The following is a 17,518-nucleotide window of genomic DNA, read 5'->3' on the forward strand; positions in this document are numbered from 1 at the left end:
AATCACACAGATGCATATGCTCATGCTCCTACTTACACACACGGACTATTGCTCTTGTCTACTGCTGGATCCTTCCTCACAGCTAACTCTCACTCCCTGATGTTCTTGCTTCACAAGCAACTTATACACAGGCTCAGTAGAGGGAGGCATGAAAATATATCTCACACGACAAACAATTACATATTTTCAAAGGAAATGGGAAAACTGAGACCCAAGGAAGGGGAGAAGGGAGCAAAAAGTTGAGAGGAAATTATAATATTTCTCACTTATTCTGAGGGAAAACAAGATTAAATAAATAATTATTTACAATAGGTAAGGGCAAATTCTTGGTGACTGAGGTTTTCGAACCTGTCCAAATGAATTATGCGCCGAAATCCCATTGACTTTGAATGGGGCTTAGGTTGGTTTAAAGATACTGCCCATTTACACTATGGCCTCTTTACATCATGCTGACGGGACCTTACTCCTGAGGTAAATTTCATATTTAAATGTACAGGAGGTAAGAGTAACTACGTTCTTTTTTTTTTTAAATCTGCTGTTTCAACATTTTCAATTTATTTAAACAAATCCTTTCTCAATGCTGAGCAAGGAGAGATTCCTATCAAGCTTTTCAAATAGGAAACAACAATTAAAAAGCAACCAGAGGAACTATTCAAACAGAAGACCAGCATCAATTTTTCTCAATATTGATTTAAAATTTTCTGGTAGGGGGTAATAGAGACATTTAGACTGTAGCAAAGAGAAAATATACTGACCAACGAAGTTTGCACAGAGCAATACCAGGATGAGATTTTTTTTTCTGAGTTATGAGACTGAAAATGGAGAATCTGATTCTCCTCTGAAGGACTGTTCCATCCAATGCCCATTGTAGTCTCTGTGAGTCTTTCCATTGATCTTTTGATGCTCTGGATTAGGCCTATAGCACAGTGATTCCCAACCTTTTTTATACCACGGACCAGCAAAGCCATTCACAAATTTTGGTGGACTGGTAACATTTTATTTGCATATCTGCATATTCATTATGCAAATAATGAATATGCAAATAAAATGTTACCAGTCCACCAAGGGGCTGTTGCAAACAGCCCGCGTCAGCTGTGGCAGCACCTCACCATGTGGCAGCTGCTGGAGCTGAAGCCGGCTGCTGTGCAGCAGCTTAGGTGGCCAGGGTTTACCCCAGCCCTATCCCCTACAGCCACCACAAACAGCCAGCTTCAGCTCTGGTAGCTGCCGTGGTCCAGCAGCCATCAGTTCATGACCCGGCATCAGTCCGTGGACAGGAAGTTGAGAACTGCTGCTATAACACACTGGTGTTAATGAGGAGTCGCTCCGCTGAAGCTAAGAGAGTTTTACTGGTATGAGAGGGAGAAGAATCAAACCTGTACTTGGGAATTTTAGGACAGAGCAGGTGGATGGATGCATGTAATAGAACGGAAAAAATAACCTGATATTCATTGTAACAGCCAGAATTTCTCTGGGTATATGAGGAGGATGTGTGGGTTTAATCACATACTTTGTTGTTGTCATTGAAAAATGTACTTAACACTTGTTCCTGTCATCATCAACCCCACCATGAGCTAGTGTTCTCCTAATCCTGCTGCCTGCCTGCATTTCATCAGTGAAAATGAGAATTTACTGACACCCCTGCTTCTGATAATGCATCTTCCTTACATCTAACTACACTTAAAAACTGAAATCTCCATGTGCCTAACCTGGCTCAGCCAGAATGGAAGGTGTCCACAATACATTGCCACAATAATTAGACGTTCATCAATAGTAATCATTTCACCCACTCTCCAGCCAGTTTTTGAGCTCCGTAACAAGGATCCAAGGAGAAAGTACTATGGCCACCTAGTCTGTGAGTATCTGCTTTCATGTGTACTTGCATGTTTAGTTTATGGCATTATGTCCTCATTTGGTATAAAGAGGAGGAGCTCTCTTGCAGTCAGAAGAGTTATGCAGATTTATTCTTGATATGGGGCTGGTCCAGTTTCTACATAGACAAATAGCATGTGATGTATTAATGAAACCTACCTTGACAGTGTATAATTACTAACACAAGGGATTTTGATAAGGGGAAGAGTCCACAACTTGGATCATCTTTAAAAGATCTCAGTACTGGCACACCCCACTATCCAATCACTGCCTTAGCCATTCTTTTTAGAGTGTGCTGAACATACGGACTCTAAAGGTGACCTGCAGTTCATATTTTTTAAATATACTGCTAATTGCCATATCATGAGCCTGCTCTTCCCAGTGATGAGCAGTTACTTTCACTGAGACAACTCATGGGAGTGAATGATCCCCCAATTCAGCGTTTCCCAAACTATGGGCCATGTCCCGGTACCAGGCCGCGGGAAAAAAATACCAGGCCTCAGCATGGCTGCCAGGAGGGGAGTGGGGCAGGCTGGGAGGAGGTGTTTGTTTGTGGGAAACCGGCCACCGGGAATCAGGGCTGTCCGGTGGAGATCGGGAGGGCAGAGGGAACGGGAGGCCAGCCGGCGGAAGCAGGGCTGGATGGGGAGGGGACTGGACGGGGGAGATCGGGAGGAGGAGGACGGGAAAACCGGCTGCCAGAAGCTGGACGGAGGCAGCAGGGCTGTCCGGGGGAGATCGGGAGGAGAAGCGGGGGAGAATAGACTGGCTGGGAGGGGGTATGGGGAGCGGGGCTGGTCGGGGTGGGTCATTGGGGGGAGCGGGGAGGGGCAGGGGGAACTGGCTGCTGGAAGCAGGGCTGGACAAGGACAATAGGGCTGGATGGGGGAGATCGGGAGGAGAAGCGGGGGGCAGGGGCAGAGTGGAGCGAATCTGCAGGCGGGAAGCGGGACTGACCTGGGCACATGCAGACCCGAGCACACGAGTGAATCCGGCCCTGGAAATTCCATTTTGCCCCCCCTCCAATACCCTCCTTTGAGTAGTTGCGAATTGCCTGGCAGCTACGGACTGATGCACCTAATTATAATAAAACTTACCTACTTAGAAAATATCGGATATTTTATATGTCCAGTATGTTCTCAGTCTGTTTCACGGACAAAACCCTCAAATACTGGACTGTCCGGTACAAAACTGGACACGTGACAATCATACCCTTCCTTGCACCCTCCTTCCTAGCCAGGTACCCTACCCCCAATCTGCTCCTGCTCCCGCCTCCTGGAATGCTCATGCGGTGCCAGGTCCCTGAAGCCCTGGCCCAACCAGGGTAGAGGATACAGACGGGTGAAACACTGAAAATGTATTCATTTTTAATTATTTTTTTTATATGCGTTTATATTCTTGGGCTGCAGAAAACAGTACTGAAAAAAAAACCAGGTTCCAACTAAAGTAAAAAGTTTGGGAAACCCTGATCTAGCCAGCTTTCTGTCCATCTTACAGTCCATTAATCCAACCCATATTCCTTTATCTTGCTGGCAAGAATATTGTGGGTGACCGTATCAAAAGCTTTGCTAACGCTGGCACTGGGGGCTTTGGGAGGACCAGAAACAACTTATTTGAATATTCATTATTTGCTTAATGAATATGCAAATGAATGTTACCAGTCCTCCAAAAGCTCGTGAATAGATTTACTGGTGTCCATGTCAAAAAATTTGGGAACCCCTGCCCTAATTAGATAAGGGCTCCAGGCTGGATCCTCAGCTTGTAGCTTGTGGTATAGTTTCGCTCCAGTCAATGGAGTTATGACCGTGCTGTGGTAGATCTGGTCCTCCATCATTAAGGGAATGCTGCTCCCTGACTGCTGAAACTTTTTCTGGTTTATTTTAACACCAGGGATGGACTATTGCCAAGGGCAGCAGCCAACGAGCTATATTTTTCCTCTAAGAAGTGTTGGTTATTTATTAATCTCGCTGTATTTTCGGCTTCAATCTACTCAGTACTTTTTTCTTTCATTTTTTCCTCCCCAAGAAGAGGTGTGTGCAATGTGGCTCCACAGGCTGGGAAATTTTCCTTTTCAAATGGTAGCTGGTCTAATGAGCACTATCAGAAATAAGTTAGTGAACAGATTTACAGACCAAGAAAGTTGGAATTCAACAGCACCCTTGGCCATCTTTTTACAAAACTAGTTAGGGAGTGTTCTGGTAGAACCATGTGTTTCTGAGAACAGGTATTCTCTTTAATCTGCTACCTTGAAGCCCAATACCACCCGCTGCTATAGCCATGTATAGCTACCATGTATTTACCATGAGCCTTATCCCAATTCCACCTCATGCACAGCTGCTACCTTGAATGAAGAAGTAACATCAGGAAGCATCAGTGTCTTTTTAATGGGATGGACTAGGCCCTGAGACCTGTCTTGTGGCCCTGCCACATCCCACACCAGGAAAGGGCAGCAGAAATGTCCTCCAGGCTGCCTAGAGTGGCTGTCTGGGAAGCAACCAATCAGGGCCCAGCAAGCTAGTATAACTGCTGTTGGACCAGGATTAGTTCCTTGCTAGAGCTGGAGGAAGGTGAGTGGTGTACCAGGCTGGCTGCTGGGTCTCCACCAGGACAAGGCCCTGAGGTAAAGGTAAAGAATGCACTGCAACCACAAGGATATGGCCCAGGGAATTGTAGCAACAATGCAGTTTATTTAAAGGGACCCACATAGTATAGTTTCTATCTATAGTCTGGGACCCAAAACAGAGGGTGAGCTGGGTATCCCCACCAGCCACTGGGAAAGTGGCCTGGATTTTGTACCCCAAAAGGGGTACTGAACTTTTTTAGTGGCCCAGCTGCACTGCTGTGTCCAGAAAGGCAAAGTGTCTCCAGAGAGGGAGCCCTGGGGAGTGTGTCCAATACCTCAGCCAGCACTGCTTGAAGAGCAGGGACAATTTCAGAGATCTCAGAATGGGCTGAGACAGTTCAAACCAGGGTATTGTAATAGGCCCTGCTGGTCTGATTGAGGAGATAGACCAAAAATAGGGCTGCAGATCAAGAGACTTGACTGAGGCTTAAATCCCAGAAGGGGTTCGCTCTGCTTTTTCGCTTTGCCCTTATCACAGTGAGCAGCTCAGCTGGAGATGCTAGAGACAGGTGCAAGCAGATACACTTGGCCAGGGGGCACTCATGCAAGGTGAGTGTACGCTGTTACTGTGTCCTACAGGGTCAGCCATTCATATAGGTTGGAGAAAGAAAAAAAATGAGCCTCCTGAGGGAAGCACTTGCTTCTTGACTCCTACTCTGGAACATGATTGGAGTGTGCATTACCTCATGAGGCCAGAAAGGACTGCACATCTACCAGACTGACTGACTCAGATTCAACCTTTAGACCTGGTCTATAGTAGGCCAGGCAGGCTGGCTTACAGTACGCAACTCCAGCTATGCAAAATACGTAGTTGGAGTCAACTTACCTTAAGCTGAGATATGGTGGTGTCTACACTGTGGGAGGCCGACGGGAGCACACACTCCCGTTGGCTTCCCTTACTCCTCAGGGAAGGAGGAGTATTGGGCGCTGTCAGGGGCTGCCCTCAGCATTCGATTTAGGGCATCTATTTTAGACCCGCTAAATTGAACGCTAGAAGATTGGCCTCCAGAGTGTCAATCTTCTCGTAAGTGTAGACATGCCCTTAGAGATATATAGGTAGATAACAATTGTGCATTTTGTGTATTTACATAAACACTGTTAGAAGTTAACAATGTAATGAAACAATTCCTATCACTGAATTGTTAATTCAAGGATCAAAAAGAAGTTAATGTTTAAATGAACTGTAGTGATATCATGGTCTTAATTTCTCACACGTTTGTAATAAGTCACATGTAAATGGCTAGAGATAGGCAAATGCCTGATGTTAATCCAAGTAGCTAGTTACAGGATACTTTTAGGAAATAGGAGGCTACTTCAAAGATACTAGTCACCCAAGGACTGCATGATGTCAAGAGGCTTTCCCAGGAACTGTATAAAGGTCAGTGGAGACCTGATCCTTTCCATATCAAATCTGCTTATGCTTCATCTGAGGAAGCTTGAGTCACAAGATTGTCTCCTGTCCATTCTGGTCACTCTGATATTACAAATTGTACTGAACTTATGGACTAATTCTGAAAGAATTCTTTGCAGCTCGAAAGCTCCCCATATCTACTGTGAAACTGACCTAGAAGAACTCCTTTCATAGCTGTATGTATAATGATGTTTTAACCAATGCTCTCTTCTTTCTTTAAATAAATCTTAGTTTAGTTAATAATTGGCTATAAATGTGTATTTGGGTAAGACTTGAAATGTTTAACTTGGTGAGATAATATGTCTGACTCTTTGGGACTGGCAGAACTTTTTTAGATGATGAACAAGATTTTTAGTAATCCTCCTAATATTTGACTGGGCTGTCTGAGTGGGAGCCCAAGGCTGGGTTGCTTTAAGGGAGTTGTGTTTTTGGCTTCTGGGTAACCAGTAAGATATTGTAGAAGCTGTTTTGTTGGATTAGTGGTTATTTTGCCTTATTTTTTGCCATTTGCCTTAACTGAGCAATTGCAGCATTCCCTGATCTCATTTGCATCTTGTATGTTTTGAGCAGTGGTGCAAGTAAAATCCTTCTTACTGCTGGGAGGAGGAGCACCCACTATGGGGGGCATGTGACCCTCTACCCTTCCACGCGGCCACACCAGAGAGGAGAAGCCAGTATTCTGCTCCTTTCCCTGCCACGGTTCCCAAGCAAGCCTGGCACTTCCAGCTTACCCAGGAACCGCAGTGAGGAAAGGAACAGAACTTCCAGCCCTGCCTTTCCATGGAACTGCATCTCTGTGTACAGCAGGACGGAGGGAGAATGAGGCGGTATAGTAGACAGAGGAGCTGCATCAGAGAGGAGGTGCAGAGCAACTTCTCCGGTATCATTACAGCACGCTATACTGGCTATAAATAACTTGCTGGTACGGTGTATCAGAGTGTATTGCTACTTATCGTGATGGTTTTGAGTAACCTACACTGAATTTTAGAGAAAAGAAACTGAAAAGGACAGGATCTGGATCAAAGAGCAAATCAACACTGAATCAGTCTCTTTAGAAAATGTAACACCCCTTGCCCTAGTGTCCTTGTCTCTGTTACCCATGAGGACAGAAGGAGGCAAATTAGAATGATTCACATCACAATACTTACTGTCTGGGGTTTAGAAAATGAGAAATTGGACATAAAGTCCTCTTTGGTCAGCAAAAATCTGCGACTGATGTTCTGCTTCATTCCTCCTGCAAAATGTCCACAGGGTTAAATTCTTATTTATTTTTAACAAGGTAATCCTAGTCATAGACTCATAGACTTTAAGGTCAGAAGGGACCATTATGATCATCTAGTCTGACCCCCTGCACCATGCAGGCCACAAAATCTCACCCACCCCCTCCTAGAATAATCCTCTCACCTATATCTCAGATATTGAAGCCTTCAAATACTTTGAAGACCCCAAGATGCAGAGAATCCTCCAGCTGTGATCTGTACCCCATGCTACAGAGGAAAGCGAAAAACCTCCAGGGCCTCTGCCAATCTACCCTGGAGGAAAATTCCTTCCCGACCCCAAATATGGCGATCAGCTGAACCCTGAGCATGTGGGCAAGACTTACCAGCCAGACACCCAGAAAGTTCTCTATAGTAACTCCTATCATCCCTCCATTGACCTATTTACCACTGATAATGAATGGTCAATTAGTTACCAAGATCATGTCATCTCATCAAACCATCCCCTTCATAAACCCATCTAGTTTAATCTTGAAGCCAGATAGATCTTTTGCCCCCACTACTTCCCTTGGAAGGCCATTCCAGAACTTCACTCCTCTAATGGTTAGAAACCTTCGTCTAACCTCCAGTCTAAACTTCCTACTAGCCAGCTTATATCCACTTGCTCTTGTGTCCACATTGGTATTAAGCTTCCCTCCCTCCCTGGTATTTATCCCTCTAATATATTTAAAGAGAGCAATCATGTCCCCCTCAGCCTTCTTTTGGTTAAGGTAAACAAGCCAAGCTCCTTGAGTCTCCTTTCATAAGACAGGTTTTCAATTCCTCGGATCATCCTAGTGGCCCTTCTTTGTACCTGTTCCAGTTTGAATTCATCCTTCTTAAACATGGGAGACCAGAACTGCACACAGTATTCCAAATGGGGTCTCACCAATGCCTTGTACAATGGCACTAACACCTCCTTATCCCTACTGGAAATACCTCACCTAATACATCCCAAGACCGTATTTGCCTTTTTCACGGCCATGTCACAATGGCAGCTCATAATCATCCTATAATCAACCAGGACTCCAAGGTCCTTCTCCTCCTCCGTTACTTCCAACTGATGTGTCCCAAGCTTATAACTAAAATTATTGTTATTAATCCCTAAATGCACAACCTTACACTTCTCACTATTAAATTTCATCCTATTGCTATCACTCCAACTGGTCAGAGTGCATCAGACTCCAGCTACCTGCTTCTATCCAGTTCAGACCGCCTGTGCAGAGTCAGACAGCAAAGGGTTACAGAATATACAGCATGTAATTGCCCAAATGTTGTTTTCCCTAGGTTATGTCAGTTATGCAATGGTACATGACAGATATGAGTGCTACATCCGAAAGGAAGCACTCTGGGGCTTGTTGGCCCTCTCCTGGATTTCTGTTTCTTAGGACCGTACTCTGATTCTGTGCACATGGTGTCACAGAGAAGCAGAAACGCAAGCTGCTAACCAATCCAATCCAAAGGGGACTATTTCTAAGCAACCTTAACAATATCTGGGCCCAGCAGTCATCCACTGGGCTACCATGTGAAGAATCTGAGTTTGAGGTTCAGGCTCAGTTCTAGGCTTCCCAGACTGCAGCCCCCCAATCCATTGGGCAGGTGTTGTCTCATGTCATGCTGCAGTGATTTCTAGTGCCAGTGAATCAAGAGCAGCCTTGATGGGCTCAGGTGGGAGTTGTGTCCAGCCTTCCCACGTGCTGTGCCTTAAAGCACGGGTGTCATCATGTGAAGCACAGAGGAGGAAGCGGGGGAAGGAAAAGGAGAGCTCCCAGGGGTTCCAGAAAGAGACTGAGGAATTTTAGGGTAAAGAAACCCATGACAATGCACCTTGCTCTCCTCTGCTACATGCAGTGTCTAATGGAAACCATCCTGGTCACTGTGGGCACATCTATACAGCAGCATTATTTCAGAATAACTATGCGAGCGTTTACACAGCTAGCCCATTAGTTTGAAATAATTTTGAAATAACCAATGGCTTATTTCGAAATCTGTAAACCTCATTCCACGAGGAATAACATCTCCTCTGAAATAGCTATTTCAGAATAGCAGTAGCATGGACGCTCCATTGCTGCTATTTTGAAATAGCTCCTCCCCAGGCCATTCAAAGTAATTACTCCCCAGTGCTTCCTGGGGTTCTAAATCGAGGTAGCGTGTTCACATTAGGGGAGCCTGCCTTGAATTAATTTCCAGGCTTCCCTGTAGTGTAGATGTGCTATTTCAGAATAAGCTATTTTGGCGTATTTCTTCTGGAATAACTTATTGTGAAATAACCGTGCAGTGTAGACATAGCCCATGTTTAGTGTGTGGCCTCAGTGGTGAGCTTAGAATGCAGGATTTAGGTCTAGATGAGCTTTAGGTAAGGAGTTAGATTGAATTTGGTCTAGGCTCCAACTGCACCCAAACCTTATGAGCTGCTCTAAAATGCTGTGTGATGGTCTGTGCTTTTTTATTAGTATTTGTTTATTTATTTATTTTTATGAACTGCATCCAAGCGAGATAATAGCCTCATTTTGGATTTTTCCTGGTACCAAAATCAGAGGGTTGGGTTGGGCTCTTGGAGTTCAGATCCCAACTGTCTTGCCTACTAAGAGGACACTAATAATTGGCAGCAATCTATTTCAATGCACTTTTCCTTGGGCGCTAATGTGACTTTACATTGGTGCATGGTTTGGCAAGTGTCATGAAAACAGGCTCAGTAAGCACACATCAAATGCTTTAAACTCACTCAAAGCAAAATCGCTATTAACCTCTGGGAGAAGGAAAGATGCTTCTCTTCAGGCAGGGCTAGCTCCCTGCTGGATGCCAGCTCTTAAACCTGAGCAGGAGCTGAGGTTTAACTCAATGGGGAAATGGACTCCCTCTCCCCTACCACCCCATCTCCTCATCAGCTTCAAAAACGTCACAATTCAAAGGAGAAAGCAGTGGCCCCCTTGGACAGAGACTATGTCTGAAAAGTTTCAGGCCATAAGACAAAGGTTCTAGAAAGCTGTGAGTGAATGAAACTAGAGTGCAGGCTCAACCATAGCAGTCACTGAAATATCTCATAGGAGGGACATTAATGTGGAAAACAACTTACGCTTGTGTTAAACCAAAACTCTGGAAAAGGTACCTGTTAGGAGGCTGACAATCATTCCCAAAACTATTGTGACCAGGGTCCCAAGTGTGCTGAAGTACAGATATGACAAGGAATACCAATAATCGACCAGGACAGGTCTAAGAAAAAGGGAAGGAAACACTCTGTTATAGTCTACTTCAAAATTCAGACAACCTGAAAATGTATAAAACTATTAAATAAAGGTAAATATTGTAAGAAATGTTCTGTGCTAAAAAATAATGAGCCACCTGCTACTCTCCTGCAGAGCCATCCACCTGGGGCAAAATATGCACTCAAGCTCTGAGGTAAAACTGGCAGTGGCAGGTCGGTAGGATGGGCAAATGGGCCATGGCCAGTAAAACCAAAAGAACCCGTGCCTCCATTTTGTCTTAAAGCACAGTTGTCATGATGTGAAGCATTGAGGAGGAAGCAGGGGAAGGAACATGACAGCTCCCTGGGGAATGCTGGGCAGAAGTGAAGAGGGGGTAGCCTCTCTGTGGGAGTCACTGGAAGCCCTGGAGCCATGCTGCCACACTGTCTGCACCTTTCACCCCTCTTAATGAGCTGCAATGGGGGATTATGACAGAGAAGAGCATGCCACATCCAACAGCCATTGTTGCTCGGTTATCTCCATGCACCACCAAGGGAATGCCAGACCTACAGCTCTCTTGTGGGGGTGGGGTGTTCCCTGGTCTTTGAGGCACAGACTGTGCCATCACTTCCACAGATCTCTTTTTAATAGTGGTGCTGTGCATTAAATCTCAGTTAACTAGGGTTGCCAGGTGTCCGGTTCTGAACTGGACAGTCCAGTATTTGAGCGTTCTGTTCGGGAAACAAACTGAGAAAATATAAATATCTGGTATTTTATAAATAAGATGTAATATAGATTGTGATATAATGTCAAGTGTGTCTAGTATTTTTGTTTAAACCATCTGGCAATCCTACAGTTAACTGGAATCCAGTCAACTAGGTTTCAGCTCACTTTGCTTTTGAGGCTTTATGTTACAAAGCAGCATAAAAAAACATCAAATGACCATTTGGAACATGCCACAGAGAGTAGTACATGGACCAACATCTTAAACCAGGTATGTATTAATTCTGGCCTCAGAAACAAGACTACATTTACTTGGCTCTTTACACGGATTACTATTTGAATTTGCTAAAAGTTTGGGTTTCGTTTAAGAAATGGTAACTAATTATCCACTGTTAATGCTAAGTAATGACTTGAAGCAGAACAGATATCCTGCAGAACCTACTAAACACAAGTGCTTTGGGGTTTAAGAGTTGTTTGATCTTATGCGTAACATCCCACTTGTCATGCTGGTGAAACTGCATGTAGACACAGGCACTCCAGAGCAGTGATCCATCCAGTCAGGGATCCAGCTGCTTCAGAGGAAGGCCTAAAGAATCTCACAATTCACTTAACAATGCAATATTCACCACCTAGATTACACTTTTACCTAAAGATAGCAAGCTGCTGACGCAGTTACATCTGGAGACATCAGAATTAACAACGCTTGGATTTTTTAATCTAAACATTATCTTTTCATCTAATTTAATCAAGATGCCACTCCTTATTCTCCTATTGATATCACTATTTGGTCTTTGGAGTGGAGTGGTTTTGCCTGTATCACGTGATAGATGTATGACTATCGCAGAGAAAAAAAAAACCAGCATTTCACTCAGTTGTACTTGATTCTGTGGTTTTGCAGAATGTGGCTATCTACTGATCTAATGTTGTTGGATAAACTCTTGATGGAAAATGCACTGAATACACTTAGGGTACATCTCACAGAAGGGCAAAAGTTGAATTAAGCTATGCAACTTCAGCTACATCAATTGCATAGCTGAAGTTGAAATAATTTAATTTGGCTTTTGGCACTGTCTACACAGCAGGAAGTCGAAGGAAGAGCACTCTTCCTTTGAACACTCTTCCTTCGACTCCCCTTACTCCTCACAATGACTGTTACAGGAGTTGGAATAAGAAGTCCTCCATCTCAACATTACTTTGAGATAATGGCTTGCTGTGTAGACGCACATTTTGTTATTTCCAAATAATGTCAGTTATTCCGAAATAACGCTGCTGTGTAGATGTACCCCTGATCACCCTCAAGGTTTAACTAGCTTAGGGTATGTCTACACATAAGCTAATTCGAACTAACGCATCTAGAACTAAAAACTAGTTCAAATTAGCGTTTTGCTAATTCGAACTAGCATGTCCACATTAAGTGGACCCTGAACCGGGCTTAAGGCTGTCCGGAAGCAGTGCCGGCAGGGCATCAGAGGAGGACTTAGAGTGTGGAGATGCTGTCTCAGGCTAGCCGAGGGCTGTGCTTAAAGGGTCCCGACCCCCACCCCGGACAGACAGTTCTCAGGGGTGCCCCGCTTGCAAAGCAGTCCTGGCTTGGTGTGCCCGGAGTGCCCACACTGGGCACATCACACCACTCGGCCATCAGCCCGGCTGCACTTGCCGCAGGCTGCCATCTGGGGAGAGGGGGCAATCGGGGGGCTGCAGGAGAGCTTCCACCCCCAGAAGCCCGCAGAGCCAGCCCAGTCCTCCCCATCGGGGGCGCGTACCCCATTCCTCCCTCACCTCCTTCCACTTACCCTTCCCTAGCCCCTTTTCTTGATGTACAAAATAAAGGACAATTGTGTTCAAAAATGGAATCTGTCTTTATTGAACAAAACTGGGGGAGACTGGGAAAAGGAGGTGGGAGAGGGGAAGAGAGAGGCTGGGAGAGGGGAGGGCAACTAAAATGATCAGGGGTTGGGAATAGGTCCCATATGAAGAGAGGCTAAAGAGACTGGGACTTCTCAGCTTAGAAAAGAGGAGACGGAGGGGGGACAGGATAGAGGTCTCTAAAAGCAGGAGTTGGGTGCAGAGGGTGCATACAGAAAAGTTCTTCATTAGTTCCTATGAAGAAGGACTAGAGGACACCAAAGGAAAGGAATGGGTAGCAGGCTTCAAACTAGTAACAGAAAGTTGTTCTTCACAAAGCAGAGTCAACCTGTGGAACTCCTTGCTGCAGGAGGCTGTGAAGGCTACAACTAGAACAGAGTTTAAAGGGAAGTGAGATCAAGTCATGGAGGTTGGGTCCATGGAGTGGTATTAGCCAGGGGGTAGGAGTGGTGTCCCTGCCCAAAGTTTGTGGAAGGCTGGAGAGGGATGGCACGAGACAAATGGCTTGGTCACTGTCTCCGGTCCATCCCCTCCAGGGTCCCTAGGGTTGGCCGCTGTCGGCAGACAGGCTACTGGGCTAGATGGACCTTTGGTCTGACCCAGGACGGCCATTGTAAGCTCAGGGCTCAGGGTCGGGGGTCTCAGTGGACCACCTTGATTTTCATGCACTCCTGCTCCTGGGTGGCCAGGCTGGCAGCTCTCCTGCCCTAGACGAGGTCCACGATGTCCACACTAGTCCAGGCGGGTGCCCGCCTCTTGCAGTCCTGGGCAAGCTCCCGGGAGCCGCCAGCCTGGTCTCGAGAAGAGGGGGAGGGCTGGGGGGCATCGGGTGGCTGGCTTGATCCGTGCCAGGTGCAGGGTCTGCTGGCTGGGTGCTGGCAGGCTTGCACCTGGCACGGGCACCGTAGCCAGCCCGTGCCCCTTTAAGGGGTCTGGGGCCGGGAGGGGGGCATAGAGTTTCCCTGGTGTTGGCCAGAGTGGCCACCAGGGAAACCTGGGAAGCCTTAGCCTTCCACTAGTTCGAATTAAGGGTCTACACAGCCCTTAATTCGAACTACCTAGTTTGAACTAGGCTTAATCCTCGTAAAATGAGGTTTACCTAGTTCGAACTAAGCGCTCCGCTAGTTCTAATTAAATTCGAACTAGCGGAGCGCTAGTGTAGCGCCTATTAAAGTTAGTTCGAACTAACGTCCGTTAGTTCGAACTAACTCTGTAGTGTAGACATACCCTTAGATAGGAAAACAGCAGCAGTCCTGTTTGTAAGACATAAACATACGTCCCCTTTGCCTATCCATACTATGGAAACAAAACTAATTCCCAGTATGGCACACATGACTGCAGAACTCAACAGTACTGATCTAAAGCCCACTAACTTCTAGGGGGTTTCAATAAGTCGACCCCGTAGGCAAAACCACACCATTCTGCTCCCTTTCAGTTCATCAGGTAAATAAAATAGTGAAGATGTTTATAACAATCCAACTACTACAGGCATCCATATCACTGTAAATCAAGCAACAATGCAACATGAGGCTGATTTGTTATATACCTTTCAGCGGCTTGCAGGTGTATGACAGTTGTTAAAGTTGGCATTACAGTTGTTGCAGTCCAATTGCTGCCTGTGTTACAGCCCATAGTTGAGAGGTTTAATGGCATAGTTCTCTCGGGGAGTGGAGGGTAAATCTGAGCCCCAATGCCAACCCAGAGTGAAACAGTAAAGCCCCCAATGAGACCTACAAATGCACCCTGTAAAACAAAGTAAATATTGGATTGAATAAAGCAAAAACTCCAAGAAGGATGACAAGGAATAACACCATGATTTTTCAGTACTGAGAGGCTATTCTCAAAACTGACTGCAATGGGGGCTGTTGAAAAGTGCTCAACACTTGAAAACCAGACCACTTAATTAGATGGCTAAATATGAGCTTGAGTCCAATTTTAGGCACAAATGTCTGAAATTCTTGGCCTATAATACCATTGAACAGACGCATAAAATTCACAATTTATGTCCTTCCACCGTCCCCCCCCCCCACACACAGTATTCTGTCTGTTAACAGACAAAAAGCAGTCCTGTGATATCTTATATGTACTCTATATTCTGTAATTTTTACTCCAACTCATCTGATGAATTGGGTTTTAACCACGAAAGCTCATGAAGTAATACATTTGTTAGTCTCTTAGTGCTACAGGACTTCTTGTTGTTTTTAAAGATACAGACTGACATGGCTACACCTCTGAGACTGTTAACTGACAGTTAACGATGTTTGATATTAGACTGTGAACAACTGGGAGTTGATAAGAGAACTAAGTTTCACTTCTCTACTGCTCTTAAGGCTTCTTGCTACAAGCACCAAAAAGTTAGACTTTATGAACGCTAGAGAACATATCTGTTTTTAGGATGTCATAATTTAGGAATGTCTTGTGCAATTCAGTTTGATTCACAGATAATATATACTTTGGCCTTAGATCTAAGATTGTGTGTTTGTTTTAAATTAGAGTGACCAAAATCAAAACTGAAAATTAAATTTGCAACCATAACTTTGTAATGCCACAAAGTAACAACATACTTCTCCTTTTAGGCTGTTTACGGCACAATAGTACTGATTCTGCAGCACTGTGCAAAGACAAATCAAGGCGTTAGTCATAGGAAACAAGCAGAAAATAAGTGACAAGTGAATCTTACCATTTTAAACCATCTTTTTCAGACTAAACTACTAGCCTTGTTGTCTAACTATTGCGGTAAGGGTTTGTAGACTGGGAAAGAAGGTAGGTATGGAAAACCTCTTCTCTAATGTCTAAAACAAAATTATTGGGGGTGGAGATGATCCCTAATATGACCAGTGTATTTTCAATCAGCAAGACTCACAACTTGTACTTACGATGGGGTTCGCAAAAGGGGAGAGGATTCCCAAAGTAAACAGTCCTAGAAGAGGGCCACCAACCATGCCAAAAATACTGAGAGCTGCCTGAGGAAGAGAATAAAGTTGTATATCAAGTAGTGTATCACACAGCAAAGCCAAAAGGTGTCACATGATACCACTGACGTGGGGAGGGGAGAAGGGGATGAAATGAAATATTTGCAATCAGGGGTGGAAGCTGGCTGTGAGCCATATCCTTGATGGTGTAAGGTGGTGAAACTCCACATCAAATTACACCAGTTGAGGATTGAGTCCTAAGAATTTCCAAGGTAAATACTCATGAAGGGATGAAAATTAATCACTGTGCAGTAGCCAATGATTGTTCTTTTGAATCATTTCTTCTAGTTATTGAAACAGAGGGGAAAAGCAGTTAAACATGCACCTGTAACAAGCCACCCATAAGGGACGCCAGAGCAGCCATGGCAATGCATATGCCTCCATAAAAAAGACCTAAAGGGGTGAGACACACAAATATAAACATTTAAAATTCTACAATAAAGTTTCCTTCTAGTCCAATACTACTAGTAGTAAATACAAAAATATATGGCAGTTGGGATGGTCTCTGAGGATGGTCAAAGCAACAAAAGGCCAGGCTCTCCATTACCTCAGGTGGGCATCACGGAAACAACAAATCCTATGAGATTATGAATAGTTGAAGATTAGATCTTAAAAAGAAATTGAGACTAGTACTGGGAATAATAAACATAGCAAGAATCATCTACATTCCTCCTCTTATCCTCTGCACAAACACTTTTTATTTGAAGAGCGGATCTTCTTTCCACTTTTGTACCAGAGAAAACACGTTTAGATTATTGGAGTGCCATGGCTAAGTATATCCCATACAGCCTGGAGATAGACAGCCTAAGCAAATGAAGTCTCTTCATCCCAGGTTCCCTAATGCTGGATTGCTGCTTTATTTACATCCATCACCCACAAAGCTCTAATACCAAAGGTGAGGCATTTATCAGAGTTCAGACCTGTGAGCCTCCATTCCCATAGCAAACAAAAGTTGGCATCAAAAGTTGTTAATAATGCTTAAGAAACCACATTCTGTTGCAATACTGATTGTTGCACCGGTATGCTCACTGGCACAGCATGTTCTGTCATTCGGGATACAGCGAATTAATGGCTGTATTCTTCTACCCTTTACTAAGCTAATTACAGGAAAGACGTGTTAGCTTTTTTCCAGCAAACTAACTGGGGCACTGTGGGCCATATTTTCCCCTGATGCCAACTGAGGTAGCCAGCAAAGAAATGGATGGAGCATCACAGATTTAAACCAGTAGAAGATCTAGCCCTGTATGTTCAACCCAAAATTCTGAGATCGAGGGCTTCAGGCAATATGGTAGTGGTAGTGAAGCCTCACGTTTTCTAGCAGGAGAGTGCAATGTGGTACATTTCCCCACGCATGTACCCTGCCAAATAATTCCACATTCAAGTGACTTGTTACAAAATTCCATCCCATGCACCTGCCTTCTGACTGATGGAATGAAAAATAACACCTATTACAACCCTATTTTGTATTCAGATTCTAGACTGAACAAGGCTACAATATATAATATATATCTTTAAATATCAGATTATTTTACCTGTACTACAGGTTGAACCTCTCTAGTTGGGTACTCTCTGATCCGGCAACATCTGTGCTCAGGCATAATTTTAGTTAG

The 17,518-nt window shown here is 44.5% G+C and overlaps 1 protein-coding gene across 2 annotated transcripts in view; it reads right to left on the reverse strand.

The window, feature by feature from the left end:
* The window catches only part of SLC5A8 (solute carrier family 5 member 8), a 44,124-nt gene that overhangs the window by 4,837 nt on the left and 21,769 nt on the right, over window positions 1–17,518 (reverse strand). For both annotated transcript variants that reach the window (XM_006125861.5, XM_006125862.5), the window contains exons 10-14: window positions 16,234–16,301; window positions 15,813–15,899; window positions 14,483–14,679; window positions 10,272–10,375; window positions 7,055–7,140 (exon numbers count right to left, since the gene is read on the reverse strand). In XM_006125861.5, the coding sequence (XP_006125923.2) occupies window positions 7,055–7,140; window positions 10,272–10,375; window positions 14,483–14,679; window positions 15,813–15,899; window positions 16,234–16,301 (542 nt within the window). The remainder of the gene's footprint in view (window positions 1–7,054; window positions 7,141–10,271; window positions 10,376–14,482; window positions 14,680–15,812; window positions 15,900–16,233; window positions 16,302–17,518) is intronic.

Source organism: Pelodiscus sinensis, chromosome 1, assembly GCF_052426305.1.
Source record: "Pelodiscus sinensis isolate ZL-2025 chromosome 1, ASM5242630v1, whole genome shotgun sequence".
In the NCBI taxonomy this organism is placed as follows: domain Eukaryota; kingdom Metazoa; phylum Chordata; order Testudines; family Trionychidae; genus Pelodiscus; species Pelodiscus sinensis.